Below are 17,762 nucleotides of genomic sequence, written 5' to 3' on the forward strand. Positions count from 1 at the left end.
CCAAGCAGCTGTAGAAGAAGGAGTTAATAAGTACTGCTTTCATTCATTTAATCAGAGGTTTCCATGAGACAGTCTTGTCTATGTTTCTAATACTAAAGTTTCATGTAACTTATCAAGCAAGAGCCGTATGATTGAGTCCATAACTGCTATTACAGCTGCTCTAACATTACTCTCAGTTATGATACAACACAGATGTTCAACTGTTTGGTTCCCCTTAATGTAAACAATAAGTATTGCCAGCCAGTCTCTGCTGTGATTGTTCTTTGCTGTTGCAGAGCCAGTTCTCTCTCAATGAAGAAAAAAGAAGGGCCCATTAGTGGCATTCAAATTTCTTGATGTAATTTCCCTCCGCTTCTTCTGCATACACAGCTGGGTATATAAAGTGCCTGGTTAGGTTTCCAATCAAAACAGGCCACAGAGCTGAATGAAGAAATTCAAACCAGCCTTGAGACTAATCTCAGGTACATGTGAAAATATATAGGCCCCATACCCAGTGGAACAGAACAACTGGCAGCAGAGGACTACAGAAGGAATTGCTTTCCTTCCCCATCCATCTATTCACAGTGTTGTACACTGTGTCCTGGTTAATACACTTAAAAGCTGAATTCTCAACAGCTGTAGAGCTTATATTTCCTTCATGAGAAAACATAAGGAGAGAATCTTGGTTTTCCATTGCCTTGATAAATTTTTTGGTTTTGAATGCTCTCTTTCTTTTTTGGCCAAACCAGATTCATGTTACAGAATTAGTTTAGGAGAACTTCTGCCTTTTTTGAAATTATTTCTTGCATCAATAGAAGGTCTCTTGTCTTGCTCTGATGATGGGGATATCTAAACTGGAAGAAAAGTTTGAGTGGAAGAAAGCTGTTATTCATATGTGAAAGAGGTTTTAAATTGGATTTGATTTAGTAATACCACACAGTCAAATGATGCATTTAGACAGAGGCTTCCTGAGGACTTCCATGAGAATGCTCCACCTCTCAGGAGATGGGATATATTCCAGCTTGTCTGTTTCTTTGTGCAGTAAAATCTCTTTAGCTTGGATTGTTTATATGTATCATGGTAAAAAAAAATGTATCATGGTGAAAGATAAAAAAACCCCAAACAGTCTTACTCTTCCCAATACTAAAAAAATGCTTAAACCTGAACTTTGTGCAGTAGATGAAGTTTGGATTAGCTCAATTAGAATTAACTAAACATTAAGCTACTATAACTAAGCTCTTGGGAGATGGAAGATGTTCCACGAGCTGTCGGCATTATATAGTTTACCAGCTCAAGTGCCACAATGAGGATTCTGGACTGACAAAGATACACAATACCATAGAAGTCTTACAGATAAGAGAATGTGAATTATAGTCTATGCACAGCCCAGTAGATGAAGAATGACAGGTTTTTTACAACCACTGATGGCCTCCAAAACCTACAGATAATGTGCTGCGGCCTGATTCTTCTTTCTGGTTTTGAAGCTTAAAGCATAGACACAGCAGACTTCTTCCCTCCCTCATGCCATGCTCCCCTGCTCCTAGAGGACTCATTTTTGAACTTTGACAAACCAGTGATATTTTTATCAGTAATTTTGCCAAAAGTTCACCAGCAGGTGAGCGTCTCAGTGGACATAAATTGACCCTCATGCATGTCCACACCAAAATAAGTCAGCGAGAATCCAGTCTGGGAGAGTATGATAAGCTAGTTTAAGACAACTCTCAGTGTTTAAGCAACAGGGACTGAAGGTCTTGGACCTAGACCAATTTCAGGTTAAGACACTGTTGCAAACTGGATACTTCGCTGCAATAAAATCCAGTGAGATAAATTCTGTTTAGTCAATGGTGTTACAATACTGTTTGGTCCACAGCTGTAACTCCAGAGATTGTTTTAGCTTTGAGTTGAAACCTTTCTGACACAGTAAATCTTATCAAAAGTATTTGGCATAAAGTGGTGAAATGTCATTGTACACTTACACAATTGATGTTGTGGAAATTCACACAAATTCAACTACAGATGAATTTGAAAATCAACAGCACACCATTATGATTTAATATGTGATTACTCCTCTTCAGGAAAATATGAAAAAAGAGATTCTTACCTCATCCAGTACCTCCAAGGTTGCTAAATCATCTACCTCTTCTTGGCTTGAAACTAGTGACTTACTGTAGTTCCCTTTCTTTGTATGAATACGTTCAAATCTAAAAGAGAAAGAGATACAATCTCCTGACGTAAGGAGACACAGAACAGATCTTACATCTGCAACCATCTTGAAGGCCAAATTGTTCTGAATTTAAACACACACAAATGTTTGAATAGCAGGACAGGAGTCAGCTTCTTGGTACAGCACACCTGTACTTGACAATTCAAAAGCTATGATTTGAACCCAGAACCACTACAATGAAGAACTTTGTCACTCTATAGATCCCTGCTTAGATCACACCCCTACATCAGCTGCAAAACTGGAGCTTGCTAATACAAGTAAAAAAAGAAAACATTTTCATAAAGCATGTAATAGTGAAACTCTGGCACCAACATGCAAAAAGATCCTGAAAAAAATTATGGATAGGACAAACGTGGGGTGTATGATGAAATAGCGCAGCAAAGATGATGCAGACAAAGCATTCAGGATGAAAACATTTCTAGCTTATTAATGACAGTGCTCTGAACTCTGGCTGAGATGATCACAGTATAGAGCAAAGTGCTACAGAACCACTGGGCTAAGTGAAATACATCTTGACCAAATTTTCTTGGACTCACCAGGAAAAAAAGTCATACAAGAGAATGAAACAAAATTTCAAATATCTTTCTTATCAGGGTTAAACTTCAAGTTTAACTTTAAATTTGTCTTAAAGTTAGATTTCTTTTCTCCATCAATCAAACAAAAAATTAGCTTTATGCAGTCTTATTTTAATTAGCAAGAAAATTCCTAGAGACTTGAATCATTCTTTATCCAAGAGTAAAGGCATTGCTAAATAGAGCAAAAGCAGCAGAGAATGCAAGATTTACAATTCATATCAGTTATACTTGCTTTTATGAGATGAGGGAAAATGAGGAAAAGGGAAACTGGGTAAGTAACAGCAGAATTCACAAACTAAATCAAGCTCAGATGTGTAATAAGGCAAAAGGACAGAAAACCTATCAAGCAAATCTGATCTCCTGATATGACCTCACCTCCCTTGATGCCACTGGTAGGAAGGCACCTCTCAAACACAAGGAACATATACCTAAGTAAACAGAGACAGCAGGGAAACTGTTGTGTGAAGCACTCACTCCTTACCTTGATCCCAGACAAGACCAGGGAAATTCTTTATTTAATTTTGATATTTGGATACATGGCATGGCTAAAAACAGACAGGTGTTTTCTACACAGGCAAGAATTTTGATATACAGTGAACAGATGACAGGAGAAAGAGTGTAGTCACACCAAGATGGAAAGTTAGAGAGAGTGAACATCACACTGATGGGGAAGGCTAAGAGACTTCTGAACACCCACCAATTTACTGCATAGTTTAATGGGCTGTACCTGTTAATGGGAATCACCTAGTTCATGAGTGCTACTTCAGGTCATTCTGGCTGTGCCCTGATGAGGAATATAGGTGCAGAAACTCAAGCAGGGAAGGACTTGGTGCAATTACTAACTGCCAGGACTGAAAAGGGACTGGAAGAAATCGGCAAATTATGTCCTCCCAAACTGTAAGTGCAATCACAATGTGGATGATGGAAATCCAGACAGGAGGGCACTTCATCTATCACTTCTTTCAATTTCTCTTGTCTCTGACAATCATTCCCTGAGGATGACAGAATGGCCTGTTCTCACCCTGGTGCCAGTAATGGTGAAGTTTCTTCCTCCTTTACACAGGTGCCAGCTACCACTGGAGTCTTTTAATTGTCCACAATGCAAAGGCAGGAGCTCCACACTCATAGCTGACTAATTCTGCAACTTTAATATCGAGATACAAAGAATTCCTTGCAAGAGCTACCATAGTTTCACAGTTTCTGTGCCAAAATCACAGCACAGAATCCAGTGAGGAGGCTAAGTGACCCGGAAGCACAATGAACCATAGGACTGACAGGATCTACAAGATCCTAGGTTTGACCTATTCTTCCCTTTCCTTTGGAATCCAGTAGTACCATGAGAGCTGTCCTGATAGTACTGTCCTTGCAATAACAGTTTGAGACAATTTTTGGTAGCATGTACCCCCAGGTTGTATTAAAAAGGACATGGTAATATTAAGATTTAAATTAACTCCTCAGCCTTGCATAATCTGCTGCTGTTTGATTTGCATTTACCAGCTAAAGGACATTACTGAATCCAAAGTCAGAGGTGCAGGCAATATGCTACCCTCTCAATAGAAATCTATCCCCTCTATAATTCACACTCCTATTTATACTTATTTTTAACAGCTACATTTGAAAAAATTTAAATTTGGACAGCTGAAACGATTTCTCCTTTGCACCTGTATGAAGGTTATTTTGTGTCCAGAGGATGCATCTAATATCAGTGTGACTTTGAGAGAGACCTATCAATATGTACACAAGGGAAAGATGTGGGAATTGCAGGACTATGTAAAGCTCTGCTGTTCTATTTTTTCCATTGCTGAAGAAAGATCCAAAACAAAGTATCTCTCAGGCTTTGCTTTCCGTTGCTGGTGGAACTGTTACACATAGAACACATATTTTTTTAATATGTTAAATCCTTAAATGTTACTGTGTATCAGTGAGAGAGTGATGTTTCCCAGGATTAGTTTCAACTACCATTTTTCATTTAATGTAGGAAGCTAACAACTGCCTTGCAGGAAGGAAGGAGAATGCTCCAGTTATGGATACTTTTCTTTTTCTATTTTTTTTTTCTTTTAAGGAAACAAATCTCTGTGTATGCCAGGCAAGTTTAATTACATAAAATCGATCCTCCTGTAATCCTCTTCAGCTGACATTATGAGAACACTAGTGCTTGTTGGACCAGATTATACTCTCCATTCTCCAGAGTATGTAAGAGTGGCAGATTTGCAGAACACAATATTTTTCCACTTTGCTGTCAAAGGGCACAGACCCCTCAAGGGCAGTTATACTGCTTCACTCCAACCACTTAAAAAAACCCACATCAGTGCTGTTGACATCAGGGCTGAAGTTTCATTAAGATCATGCACATAGACATTGTGAACTGAAATAACACATATCTCTGTTCTGCTCAAAAATGTGTTGGAGGCATTGGATTTTACAAGCATGCCCGACAAGCAATTCAGGCAGCTAAAGGCCAGAAACATCAATGCAGTATGGACAAGAAAATGAGCCAAGGCCTCATTGTTTCTGTGCATTCTCTTTCACACCAACAACCCCCTCCCTCACTTATCTTTCAAGATTCAGTTAAATCAAAATGAGGCAACCGCAGCTTTTCTTCTTCGAATTGTCAGAATGTATTTAAAAGATTTCTGATAGTTCCAAAAATACCATGAAAAGGAAAGTGTGACTCATGATGCCCTGCTGAATTCCCTGCCTAAACTGGTTGGAGAATCATCTACAGACTAAGAAGTGACAGGAATAGGGCTGGCCTTAGCTTGTGTGTAAAGAAGAAACTAAAAATAATGAAGTTTTTGTAAGGTGAAGGTGGAAACAGCTGTACACCTCCCAGCAGTTAAAACCACCAGTAAAATGACAAAGAAGCAACACAGAAAAACTTCTACAGGATCTGTCATTGCTGGTGATTCTATTTCTCTGGAGGCTGCACAAAGCAATATTAATTCACACCTAAAATCAAAGTCTTGTCTTCAAAGATATATCTTGTGAAATCTGCTTAAATAAAACTACAGTCTGGTATCTATAAAAAATCTGTACCTGACTTTAGAAAGTGTAAGACTCCAGTGATAAGCCTCCAGCTGCATCTGCACAATGCTTTGCAGACAAACCTGTGTTCCCCCCTGTATTTAAAACATTCACAGCACTGAGACTACAGGCTGCAGTCTCAGGGAGCTGTGCTGCAGCTTATGCAATGTTGCTGAGAGCACACTGTTGCCCTGCAGAGCTGTGGGGCTTTTGATTCAGAGGTGGTCTGTGCCCAGCTCTGCACAATTTGTTTGACAAAGCTTGTGCTGCTTTACCATGACCTGTAAAAAAAGCAGATTACTAATCCTTCAACAAAAGCCTCAAGTAACAGCTGTATCCCTGACAAATTTCAGGGGGAAATATGTGTTCTCAACTGAGCAAATAGGAGACCTCTAAAAGGACTCTTTGGGATTAGTTCATCATGAGTCAGGCCCATGCACTGTGGTCACAGCTGTACTGAGATGATAAAGGAGAAGCTCCAAGGGTAAGCAATGCCTGCTGACTAGTCCCACCTTCAGAAGAAATGTGTTGCTGAGCAAGTGGACTGGTACAACAGTAAAGTACCACTTGCAGAGAATTTCTCCTGAGGAGTTCTGGATGCAGGAGGAACATCTTCCTCCTGTTTTCCTCAAAAGGTAAACTGTTCTTCATTCAGGCATTGCTGTTGTCTATCGTGTTATATAGAAGAACATTATTCATATACATAGAGATTCATATATCATTCATATATAGAGATTAGCAAGAAGCCTATGGGACTGGAGTTGTGCTTATTCTAAGGCCTTTGTTCCCAGAACTCCCTACTGCTCCTACAGCCTGAGAGAAGTTTGCAGCACAGCCATCCTACACAGGAGTGTCCTCAATGCAGAAGCACACGCTTCTTGGTATAACAAAGCCCACACTGAGTTCCAGGAGAGGAAAAACTGGCCTGAAGGGCTCAAAGATTGAACTGGAACTCTAAAACCTTCAATTTAAGCGACTATTCCAATCCAGATGCCATCTGGAGGCCTTGGCCAAGACAGCACTGGACTCTGTGTGTACTACCTTGTTCTGTTCCTCATACAGTCTTTGTCAAGCCAGCATGGTGATCTCCCACCCTCTGCTACAGCCTGGCCTGCAGAGCTGAGCTTGAAGGATTGCTGTCAGCTGCTTTCCACTGGCAGGATGAGACAGAGAGACTGGGACAGTGTACACCCAGAAAATGAGTGACACAAGTCTGGGCAATCAGGGGAAGTCACGAAAGGAAACTTTCTGGTACTCCCTGCTTTAACTATGGGTAAATAAATTGACAACCACCTTTGTGCATGCTGTACGTGAACTTCTGTGAAATTATCTCCCTGATATTTCCATATAGTTAAATAGAGCAACTGTTTAGTATTCTGTTACTGCCTTCAGTGTTAACCCTATATGACCAATACAGGAGTACAAACTCTGAAAAAAATAATTCAGCTCACCCAAAACTTTTGCATCGTTTTGCAGTAGAATAGGTCTCTTTCCCATAATTACTCAGGGAATATATAAAGATGACTCTTAATCTGGGGACCAGAGTCATTTGCTGAAATCTAGGTGCACTGAATATCCCTCAGATGTACAGCTCATTCTGGAATGACTCACAATTCCCAGGAAATACACAATGTACTAATCATTGCATATTTCTGCAGAGATTATTGTAGAAGCAGTCAAGAAAAAGACAGCCAAACAACTCAAGATAAAAGTCTTACAAGCCTGACTGTCAGGTGTAGATGCGACAGTTCTGAAGGTTGTTTCAAAGACAGCTATTTCTGTTGCAGAGTAAAATTCTTTACGATGCAGGGATTTTTTCCCTCTTTTGGCCCAGCAAGAAGTGTATTTTTAGAACTGTTTTGGGGTATATGCTGCAATGCTCATTTTTAATAACTATTTTCATCACTAATTATAAATTTTAACAGCTCTACTGCTATACTGAAGGCCTTTGTCAAGCTCAAGGCCCCTGTCCTGAAAGTGACTCTCCTCACAAAAAACCCAGCAAAATTAATTGCATTTAGTATGCAACTTTGCCTGCTTCACCACCTCTCTCATGTGAATTTATCCCATATAGCATATCTCATGTAGCATATTTGATATATAGATCATATATAATTCCCAGCAACAGATTTTAAAGATGTTTCAGTCAGGATGCTATGGGAAAATGTTAATGTATCAAGGGATATTTTCTCCTGCTATTCTCATTGTCATTTCAGCCTAAGTTCTGAGCTAGAAAAGGTTAAGTTGCAAATAGATATTATTAGCATAAAAAAATGATGATTTTGGAGAAAAATGTACTGCATTTGCTCAAAGTAAAAAAGTGGAATTTTTAATGAAGCTCATTGCTAGTATTCATGCTTTATTTGAGTCTTGAGCACAAGATATTCCAGTGCTAGAATGCTGCTCAAAGGCTACTTAAAAACAAGTATTATCTTCTATCACTTTCATTAAGTCTGGAGCCAGGCTGTGACACATTGCTATTTAAAGTTGTATCAGTGTTAATTGAAATTTCTCTGGTTAGTCAGGTGGTTGGTGGGCTCTCTTCCTCTTGTTTCCAGCTCTTGAAAGGATGCAGTACAATGCAGAACCTAAACCTTGGTTCCCTTTCACTAGAATAACAACACTGGGAAAGTTCTGAGGGCCCTAATGACTCGGTGACCCCTCAGTGTTGGAAAAAACCTCAGGAACATTGGTGCCAATGGGAGTGACTTCAAGGTGGCTCCACTCTGTGCCTAGAGATTACACATCCTTCCTGAGCACACACAGTGCACAAACATTGGATCTGAGGGTAAGGCCTTCTGCAAAAAAACTCTAGGAATGTGACATAATGTAATGAGCTTTTCTTTTTGAACTGCATCAGCTGCACATTCAGCAAACAACAAGGTAAGATCACAAGCACATCAACAGACTATTGCTGCAGAAGGCATTCAGAACCAAATTACACCTCAGCACAATGAGCTAAGAAGGTGACTTGATTTTGAGTGAAAACAGAAATATTGAACACAATAAAACCTAGTGGCTGGTCCTCAGCTATTAATTTCCAAGTATTTTTCTTTTTTCTTTTGAAATACAAAACTGCAATTAGTAAAGTCAAATTTGACGAGGAGAGTAAACACATACAGAGAAAATAACTGGATTCCTAACTTTCAGCTTTAAGTCAACATTACCAAATTTACTGACTTTATATTCCAATGCCAATTTTTACAACACAGCACAGGTAGCAGGATTTCTTCCCTCAGTGGAAGGAAGAGACCTTTAATCCCTTTAATTACCTGCTTCCCACTGTCACTCCCATTGTCAAGAAGGAGGAGAGTTATGCCTTCAAATTAGGGACTGAGAGAGAGTGAGCTCGAGATCAGGAAGAAGTTTTACACGGAAAGTTGCCAGCAACTGGTGGAAGTTCAGAAATTTCACAGTAGGACCCTAACACATCAGTGTAAAAACAGTCCCAGAATAGCATAAGCAAGAAAAGCAGCTCTTCCAGGGGACTTGTCACGATACCACCTATGTCTTGACTCTAAATCAGATTTACATGGTACTTCTGTACGGACAGTGCTTTTAACACCATTTGCTCTGTGCAGATTAAAGGTCAGAAGATACATATGATTAGTATTAAAAGACTTTGAAAAAAGCATGACTACTGAATTCAAAGATCTTTGTATAATCTCTTATCATTCACAGCAGAAAAAAACACAAATGCTGTTCCATAGTCAGTCTTACAGCGTAAAATTACACAATCACAGAATCATTTAGGTTGGGAATACTACTTGGTAGTATTTTAAACTGCTAAACTGAAACATGGGCTATGCTTTAACCATGCAATTTAAATTACACTCTGAATTAAATAAGTACATTTTTTGCACAGTTTCAGATTAGAAATTATTATTATTATTATTTTGAAAAACAGTATTCTGTTTTCCTTTGAGAAATTCTACATAAAAGTTACACTTGATCAACCATAAAAGCATAGGTAACTTCATCACATAGTAATACATTCCCTTAAATTCTTGTTCTCATGAAGAGCCATCAGCTTATAAAACACAGTCTAAACAGGACAGAGAAAATATCAGTAGATTATCTGGTTCCTGTGCCACTTGACTGCTCTGTGCACGTGCAAATTGGGCCACTTTCCCTATGTTTGTATTGTACAGGAAAAAAAAGTTCATGTAGTTTGCTTTATGCAGCATTTACATGAAAAAAAAAAAAAGGATTTTGAGAAAAAAATAAAGACTATGAAAACAAAAATGAGTTCTCTAAAATGGGTAAAAAAGGTGACAATATCCAATTGACTTAGAAGCTGGATATTTTTCAAAATTATTTAGGCTTTAAAAGGACCAATATCACAAGTGTTAACAGGATTTCAATTCATGTAACTCAGTAGTTTGGACTTATTTTGCCACATATCATTTCCCTGTGTTTTTCAAAAAATGCTATTTGAAGTCTGGATTATGTTGCTGGTTTAGTGCTCAGCACTGACATCCGACAAGCTTTTTTGAATTCAAGAATCTTTCTGGATTAAGCAAATGTCAAGTCTGCAATATATAGAGCATATAAATCCAGTCTGAAGCTTAAATTTAAGCCAAATGCATAGTTTTATACTGAGATGTCAGAAAAGAGAAAGCACTGCTCCTCCCACATCCACTTAAAGTCAAAGAAAACTTCAATATCATAATTATTTAGAAATATATTTTTACTATTATCTTCAAAGCATAGAGTAAATAGAAAATTCTCCAGAACTAGAAAAGATGACTGCTGTATATATTGTTACTATGAATGTGTGAAAGGAAATGTGGCAGATTTTAATAAGCTTTTTCCACACAGATGATAATGCCAAAATGTCTTTTAAATTTCATATTCCCTTTAAAAAAACAAAGAAAAATCATCATGCTTTACCTTGAGGCAGGAGCAGTCACACCAGTACTATGTCAATGCTAATCTACTACATTTCACAGCTGATACATGAGTGTACTGTGTGGAGTTTTTTCAATTGTAAAATTGAGCTGAGACCTTTTTCAAGTATTTTAAATAAAAGCCATCAGGTGTTAAGTGATTTGTTCAGAATTGATATCACTTAAATACCAGTGGAAGAAAGAAAGTATTCAAGAAGACATAATTGAAGTTTGCAAAACACATTCTGCTAGCATTATCACTTCTTTTAGTCAGAAAGATCCAATTCCTGCAGGAACCTCACTAGTGATTTTTAGCATACTTGCTCAAACTAAACATTAGCTGACCATGCAAGTGTAAGAAAATGACAAACATTAATTTCACCTAACCTTAGCTTTCTAGAAGCTGGGGTCTAAGACTATATCTTGAGTCACAGAAGAAAGGGGAGGCACTTCTAAAGACTGTTTCATCGCACATGTGAATCATGATGAATCTCTCTTTCCATTGGCTGTACAGGGAACCCCAAAAACTAGGCTATTTTTTGCCAGCTAAAATTACAAGGGTTGAATCTATCTCTGAGTGCTAGTCATTCTGAAACAGTGGAAATATCAAAACTGACCCAGCTCATCTACTTTTTAGCTACTTTTACCTTGCCTTTTCAGTGACTCCCATTTGTTGATGAACATCAATAAATTCCATGAGTTGCCTCTGTAGCACGTTTTCTTTTCCTTCAATTTGCTTAATAAAATCATGCTGCAAAAGAGTAGATACTGTTGGACGCTTCTCATAATCTTTAGTCAAGCACCTGTGCTGGCAGAAAAAAACATATGATCATTGAGGGTTTGCAGTTAAGTTTTGAAATGCTTGTCTGGAGTTAATTCATGCCTCCATAATAAATACATTCATCTTTATCAAAAGAGTTCTGCACTGAAAACTAATACGACTTCACAGAATTGATGAGTCCAAGAAGTTAAATTAATGCATTTTAAAACTAAATATTCTTTAAATTAAGAAATATCAAGGGTGTTGAAATGTTTTATCATGTTTTAAATATGGAGCCTCACTTGGAAATCAAACTGGATTTACAAACAAGCCTTTTAAGGAAGAGTATTAGTTGCAACAGATTTCCACAAAAGCTATTTTACACATGACATTTGCACATGTTCCATATTCAACCAGAGTGGTCTCAGTTGTTACTCACTTGTTAATGAAGTCGTTGAATTCAGGTGACCACAGTTCAGGCTGCTGTAGCGTTGGAGGAGGATTCCTGCAAAGGTCAGTGTGATGATAAGTTAATAAGCTACTCACTTGACAAAAACAGGGTGTGAAGGCAGGCTGAGTAATGAGTTTTAGAAGGCCACCGAAAAAAGATATTGATTTCCACTGGTAAAAGGAGCATGGGTAGATGATGCAATGCCTCATTGGTTTTCCTACTTTACATAACTAATAAGGAGAAAGAGCATCAAGATGATCTACCAAGTGTAGCTAAGAATCACTATAATTTTTTCAATCAAATCAATAAAAGGAAATTAAACTAACAACCCATTAATCACTATTCATTTGTAATGGCAAGTTCCTTCGTTCAAGCCTGAAACAATATACTTTCTTAAGAGAATTTTTAAAAAGAAATTCTATGTTAAGTTTTCTCAGAAGGACTGAATTAATCAAATTGCTGAACAAAGTGTCCAAAGGAACTGGTTCTTTATTAATAAATTATTCCTCATTCATCAGAAGATAAGTCAGAAGTGAAAGTCTAAATACAGATCTATTATAAAAAAATAGACTGCTTTCTTTTCTATTGTTAGAACTGTTTATTCTAGGTGTTAATTCAGTTGAAATGGTCTTGACAGTCTTCTTCCATTCAGAGGTGACATTTTCACTGAGTACAGCTGTGAAGACAAAAGGAATGACCGACCGATAGATGAGGTGACTTGCTGTCTCTTTTCAATCAACCATAACTTCTTTTCTTAAGTGTGGCTTAATGTTTGCTCTATCACTCTCAGGTTTTACCTAATGGAATAAAAGGGTATTCACCTTATATTTGCTCCAGGGCAGAGAGGTGCCCAGTACTTGTAAGAGTATAAACCAGAAGTTTTTTTTAAGTCCTACCTCCAGTGACTGACCACAATAGTTTGCAACTGCTTTTCCCATAGCAAGCAAGGGTTAGAAGAGCATTCATAGTCTGATTCAGTGCCAAGTCAGCCAAGATTTCTTAAATCTATAGGTAATTTAAATTAGTTTGGGCATCTCGGCTGAAAAGGACTCTAAGCACTTATATATACTATGTGGGCTCAGCTGTGGTGGTACTGCTCCAGTTCTTAGGATGAAATCCACAAACTACTACTGTATGATCATTACCTACAGACCTGGAGATTGATGTTCTGTGAAATGCCGTAAGTGGCACTTTGGGTACTTACATTTTCAGCTTCAAAGCAAAAACCACAAAAGAAGTTGCTATTTTCACTGCCCAAGCACAGCAACACTGGAACTGCCAGAAGCAGCACAAGCTAATGAAAAGCTGAAGCCTAAATGTATGTGAGAGGTGGAACAACCTTTGCTTCAAAGGACAGAAGATAACTCCTGAAGACAGGTATGGGACCAGTTCACCACAGTGGCACATTCAGACTGTATTTCTATCATATGTCATTCTTTGTAACAGAATATATGGGACTCAAGTAAGTCCTGCATTCATGTGGCAGCAGCCCACTCAGGAGAACACCTTATGACTTTTTCTGAAATGTAGCTACAGTCAGCTCTCAACTTCTCAATGTGCACACATGGTTGAAGCAGAGCCTGCAGAAAATAGAGCTGGGCAAAGTATTTTTAACCTATCTCCTAGTATAAATAATATAAAGGAAGTCTTTACATGGTCTAAGTTTGAAGAAAGTAATAGTTAAGGAAAAAGCTCCATCTAACCTGTCAACAAACAAAACACATCAAGATATTACCTTGGTATTTTGAAGAGTGCCCTCATGGGGTGCAAGTCAGCAAGGGGTGGATCTCCATCTCCCAACTCTATTGCAGTAATACCCAGTGACCATGCATCACATCTAGCATCGTAGGAGCTATCTAGCTGCTGCTCACAGGCAATCACCTGTTGGAGTAAAAGACTGGGATGGTCAAATGTCCAGATTTAAGAGTACACCCCCAGTTGGAGGAATCTCTTACAGAATATCCAGTGAAATAAACAGACATGCACATATATAGAAAGCTAAAGCATCTATCCAATTGCCAACCCCCCCCCCAATGTTTAAACTAGAGAAAGCAGGTGTCTGTGAACACCACATTCTCTGGCCAGATGTTCTCTGACATGAAAAAAAAGGTACAAATCCATAGCTTTTTCAGCTGAAGGTGATAAACTGCATCCCACAACTGAGGAAGCAGAAGGAAACTCAGCAGCCCTACAATTCTTTATATGGATTATTCCTGCTAAGTAATTATTGCAACTATACTGCTCTCTCTATGAAGTGCAACAATCAGGAAAGCAGAAGATGAATTCACTATATCTTACTGGGTCCTTATTCAACTAAATCAGCCAATTTCCAGATCAAGTGGATCTGGACAAAGTTCATTAGATCACAGCAAAGTAGTTAACTTCATATACGTTTCAGCTCATCCATAATGCTGGATGAATCTAGAATTTTTCATCCCATTAGCTGCAGATCTAAACCAACATGTATGCCATCAGTTACACAGTTAGACGTATGTGTATGAACAGAGTATGTTGATAAAAATAAATGTGTATAAACAAAGCAGTTCCACGTGCTATAAACAGATGTACTTGCATGTGTTTGTGTGCACACAAATACTCTAAGCAGATAAACTTATTTATAAGGAAATATTTTTCCTGTCTCAGCTTAAAATGTATCTTTAAATGCTTGAATTTCAGTTTGGAAAAACCTCCACAGAATCACAGTGCATCTTCTTCATTCATAATAACATTTTCCATTTCTTGCTGCAACAAGTATGGATATATAGTATTAAAACTTTCCAGGTGTAGAAGTCAAAGAAGAAGAAGCTATAATGTGTCACAGTACCAACCTGCTCTCCTTCCATCCATGGGGAGATGAGATATCTATAGTTTCAGAGCTTGAAAGGCTGGAAAGTATCAGTAGTAGTACTCTATATTCTTTAACATTTTAGTAAACATTTCAGTGTCTTGCTCCCTCTCTCTAATATTATAATTTCAAAAATAAACCCCATTTTAACTTAATCTTTCCAAACATGTAAGAAAAAAAAGGTTTAAAACACTTTTTAAAAGGACATTGCTGTTTCATTTGGTGAAAGGACCAGGAAGAAAGACAAAGAGAAGAAATGCAGAATACAGCAGCTCAAGTACCAGTGACAAAATATTTTGAAACCTGACCTCTGGAGCCATCCAGAATGGGGTGCCCACGGAGGTGTTCCGACGGAGACGAGTGCTGGTCAGCTGAGCAGACACACCTGGAAGAATGAGGGCAAGCTATCATCAGAGCAGTGGCTATTTCCATCCAAGACAGCCCTTCTGAAGGGTGACATCCTCATCTTCTCATGCTACAACTTCCTCCGCATGAGAATCTCAAATGCATCTTCCCAGTTCTCTGGAAAGAGAGGCCCAGTCCTGAAAGGTGCCCAGCACTTCAGCAGAGGTTCTCCGCATCCTTGTTTCCAGTGGCTTCAGCAGGACTGGGGCTCAGTCCTGAATGAGCATTTGATTAGTAATCTGACTCCATATATTTTGACAGGTTAATTACAGGTTTTCTATATCCTGTTCTAAGAGAGCAGGAAAAGACTTCAGGGAGGGTGGAGGGGTACTGTACCTTCCACAGCTTCTAATGCTCAGTACTGACACTAAATGTCTGTTTCATTTTATATATATATGTATATATATGTATATATATACACACATATATATGCATATATGTATTTCATGTTAATGCTATAAAAGATACCTATGCTCATCTCTTAACTCCTCTGCCATAAAAAAGAAACAACAAAACAGTGAAACCTCAAAAATTCTTACAAAAGCAGAAGTCTCTCCATGCTCAAAGCACATTCTCAAAGCAACAATCCTGTAAATCAGCTTTGCAATATGAGCTGTAGTTTACGGAATTAACTATTTCAGGCCAAGAGTTGGAAAGTGAACTCTGAAATTTAAAGATTCTTTGCAGTTTTGAGTTAAAAGACACTGAAATATTAGAAATTCAAGTGGGCTACAACACAATTCTGAGCAGCCTGCCACCAATTTCCTTCCTTACAAAACAAGGGTGTATCGGTTGGAAATAGCTCTTAGTGCATGCAAAGGGGACAGTATGACACATGGAGAAAAACAGCCCCTTAGCCAGCATGCCCTAAACCATTATGGATTTATGAGTCACAATTAACTGTGAAGTCCACACATAGAGAAAAACAGCCCCTCAGCTTGCATGCCCTAAACTATTAGGGATTTGAGTAATAGCCAACACTGAGGTCCACCAAAGGCATATTCTTGAAGAGCTGATGCAATGGATGGCCAGAAAGGTCCTGTGCTGTACGTATACATGCTCCAGCCTCAGTCTGACTGACACTGGAGCTCACCAATTTTGCCTTCCCACATGCATCTGCTTTTTCTTTAAAATGTAAAAAGACTCAGTTTCACTCTGTGAGTTCCATCTCATTTTTCTGAAACACATGAAGCTCCAGCGAGCACCACTGTCCAGTTTCAGCTCTGTATTGTCTAGTTTGAAAACGCTTGACCTTCTCTTCCTGAAAAGCCTGCAGACAATTCATAACAAGAGCAATTCACATTAGCTATCCAATTAACTAAACCTCTGTCTGGACTATTAACTAAACCTCTGTCTGGATAGGGTTTGATAGTTTTGGGGTTTTTTTCAGTGCAGTTAAGAAACCATGGAGAGCTTGATCTGTTTTTTCACTCCAAAGCTACATGTTCAGCTCTGATTCACTGAATATCTGCATTTGGCTCTCACAGAAATGTACGCAACATCTGAAAATAAAGGCTGCAAGGAAGACCCTGCCTGTTCCTTTGAGATAAATGCAACCACTGCCTTTGTGGTTGCCCCCCTCTAGTCTAAACCAGCCTTGAGAAAGCTGGATCTTTTCCTCTCTTTATGTCTGCAGAAAGTCCAATACAGTGTTATGCATCATGTAAAGCAGGACAACGTGAGTCTTAGCTCAAAGTCCATCAATCCTACTTCAACTCAGCTAAGCAGGGGCTTTGTTTTTACCATCTCAAGGAGTTGTCTGAGGTCCAGCTTCCGGCTCACAGAGTCTGTGGCTGTTCTGACCTCTCAGAAAAACATGTCATTTACTAAGCACACATCACCTCAAGTCTGAAACCATTGCAGGGATGCCAACAGACATTATTAAGTGAGGTCCTTGATTTTGGAGCGAGCTGAGGCTACTCTCCCTTCCTCCGTGTTGTGGGAGTCCCCTGTGCATAGCTCTTTTTTTTGCAGTCTTGGACAAGGAAATGGGATTCAGATCTGCAGGCAAAGGCAGGCACTAACTATATTTTTATTATTTCAGTGTCAGATTTTATAAATAATCATAACGTTCTGTAGAGATAAGGAACAAAATATAAAAGGTACATTAATGTGTTCAATCTTCTCTGTCTATTCACTGTCGGGTTTTTTCCCTCTTCAAACTGTAGTTATTAAATGAACTGAAGATTTTTTCCTCCTCACCGTTCTTTTATTTCAGTAAAAAACTGATTTAATTTGAATTGTTCACCACTACTTTCTTTAGGCTCTTGGGGGTTTTGTGTGCTTTTCGTTTGGTTGGTTTTTTTAATCCTTTTGCTCTTAGCACTAAAGTGGCATTTCAGATTATGCAGTGGAGGCCTTATGACAAATGATATTTCCTTGGGCTTTTTCTGTGTATAGAGGAAAGATGATGTAATTCCACACTTAGTAACATTTCTTCCAGCATTTCAGTAACCAGTCAGGCATATGGCTGGCCACTTTTTTAAACTTATATATTTTCAAACAAAATTATCTTGCTCCTCCCCTTCCCATTTACTACTCCTTTGTTGCAAGATGAACTAAATATTATCCTAAGAAAATATAAAATATGTCATAAAATGGTGTTTTATT

General features: G+C 38.4%; 1 protein-coding gene across 1 annotated transcript in view; it reads right to left on the reverse strand.

Annotated features, from left to right (window-relative positions):
• Positions 1–17,762, reverse strand: part of MYO3A (myosin IIIA) — a 116,370-nt gene that overhangs the window by 55,057 nt on the left and 43,551 nt on the right. The window contains exons 6-10 of the mRNA XM_069005741.1: positions 15,056–15,132; positions 13,638–13,783; positions 11,891–11,956; positions 11,339–11,494; positions 2,081–2,180 (exon numbers count right to left, since the gene is read on the reverse strand). Coding sequence (XP_068861842.1) covers positions 2,081–2,180; positions 11,339–11,494; positions 11,891–11,956; positions 13,638–13,783; positions 15,056–15,132 — 545 coding nt within the window. The remainder of the gene's footprint in view (positions 1–2,080; positions 2,181–11,338; positions 11,495–11,890; positions 11,957–13,637; positions 13,784–15,055; positions 15,133–17,762) is intronic.

This window comes from Aphelocoma coerulescens, chromosome 2 (genome assembly GCF_041296385.1).
Source record: "Aphelocoma coerulescens isolate FSJ_1873_10779 chromosome 2, UR_Acoe_1.0, whole genome shotgun sequence".
Taxonomy (NCBI): Eukaryota; Metazoa; Chordata; class Aves; order Passeriformes; family Corvidae; genus Aphelocoma; species Aphelocoma coerulescens.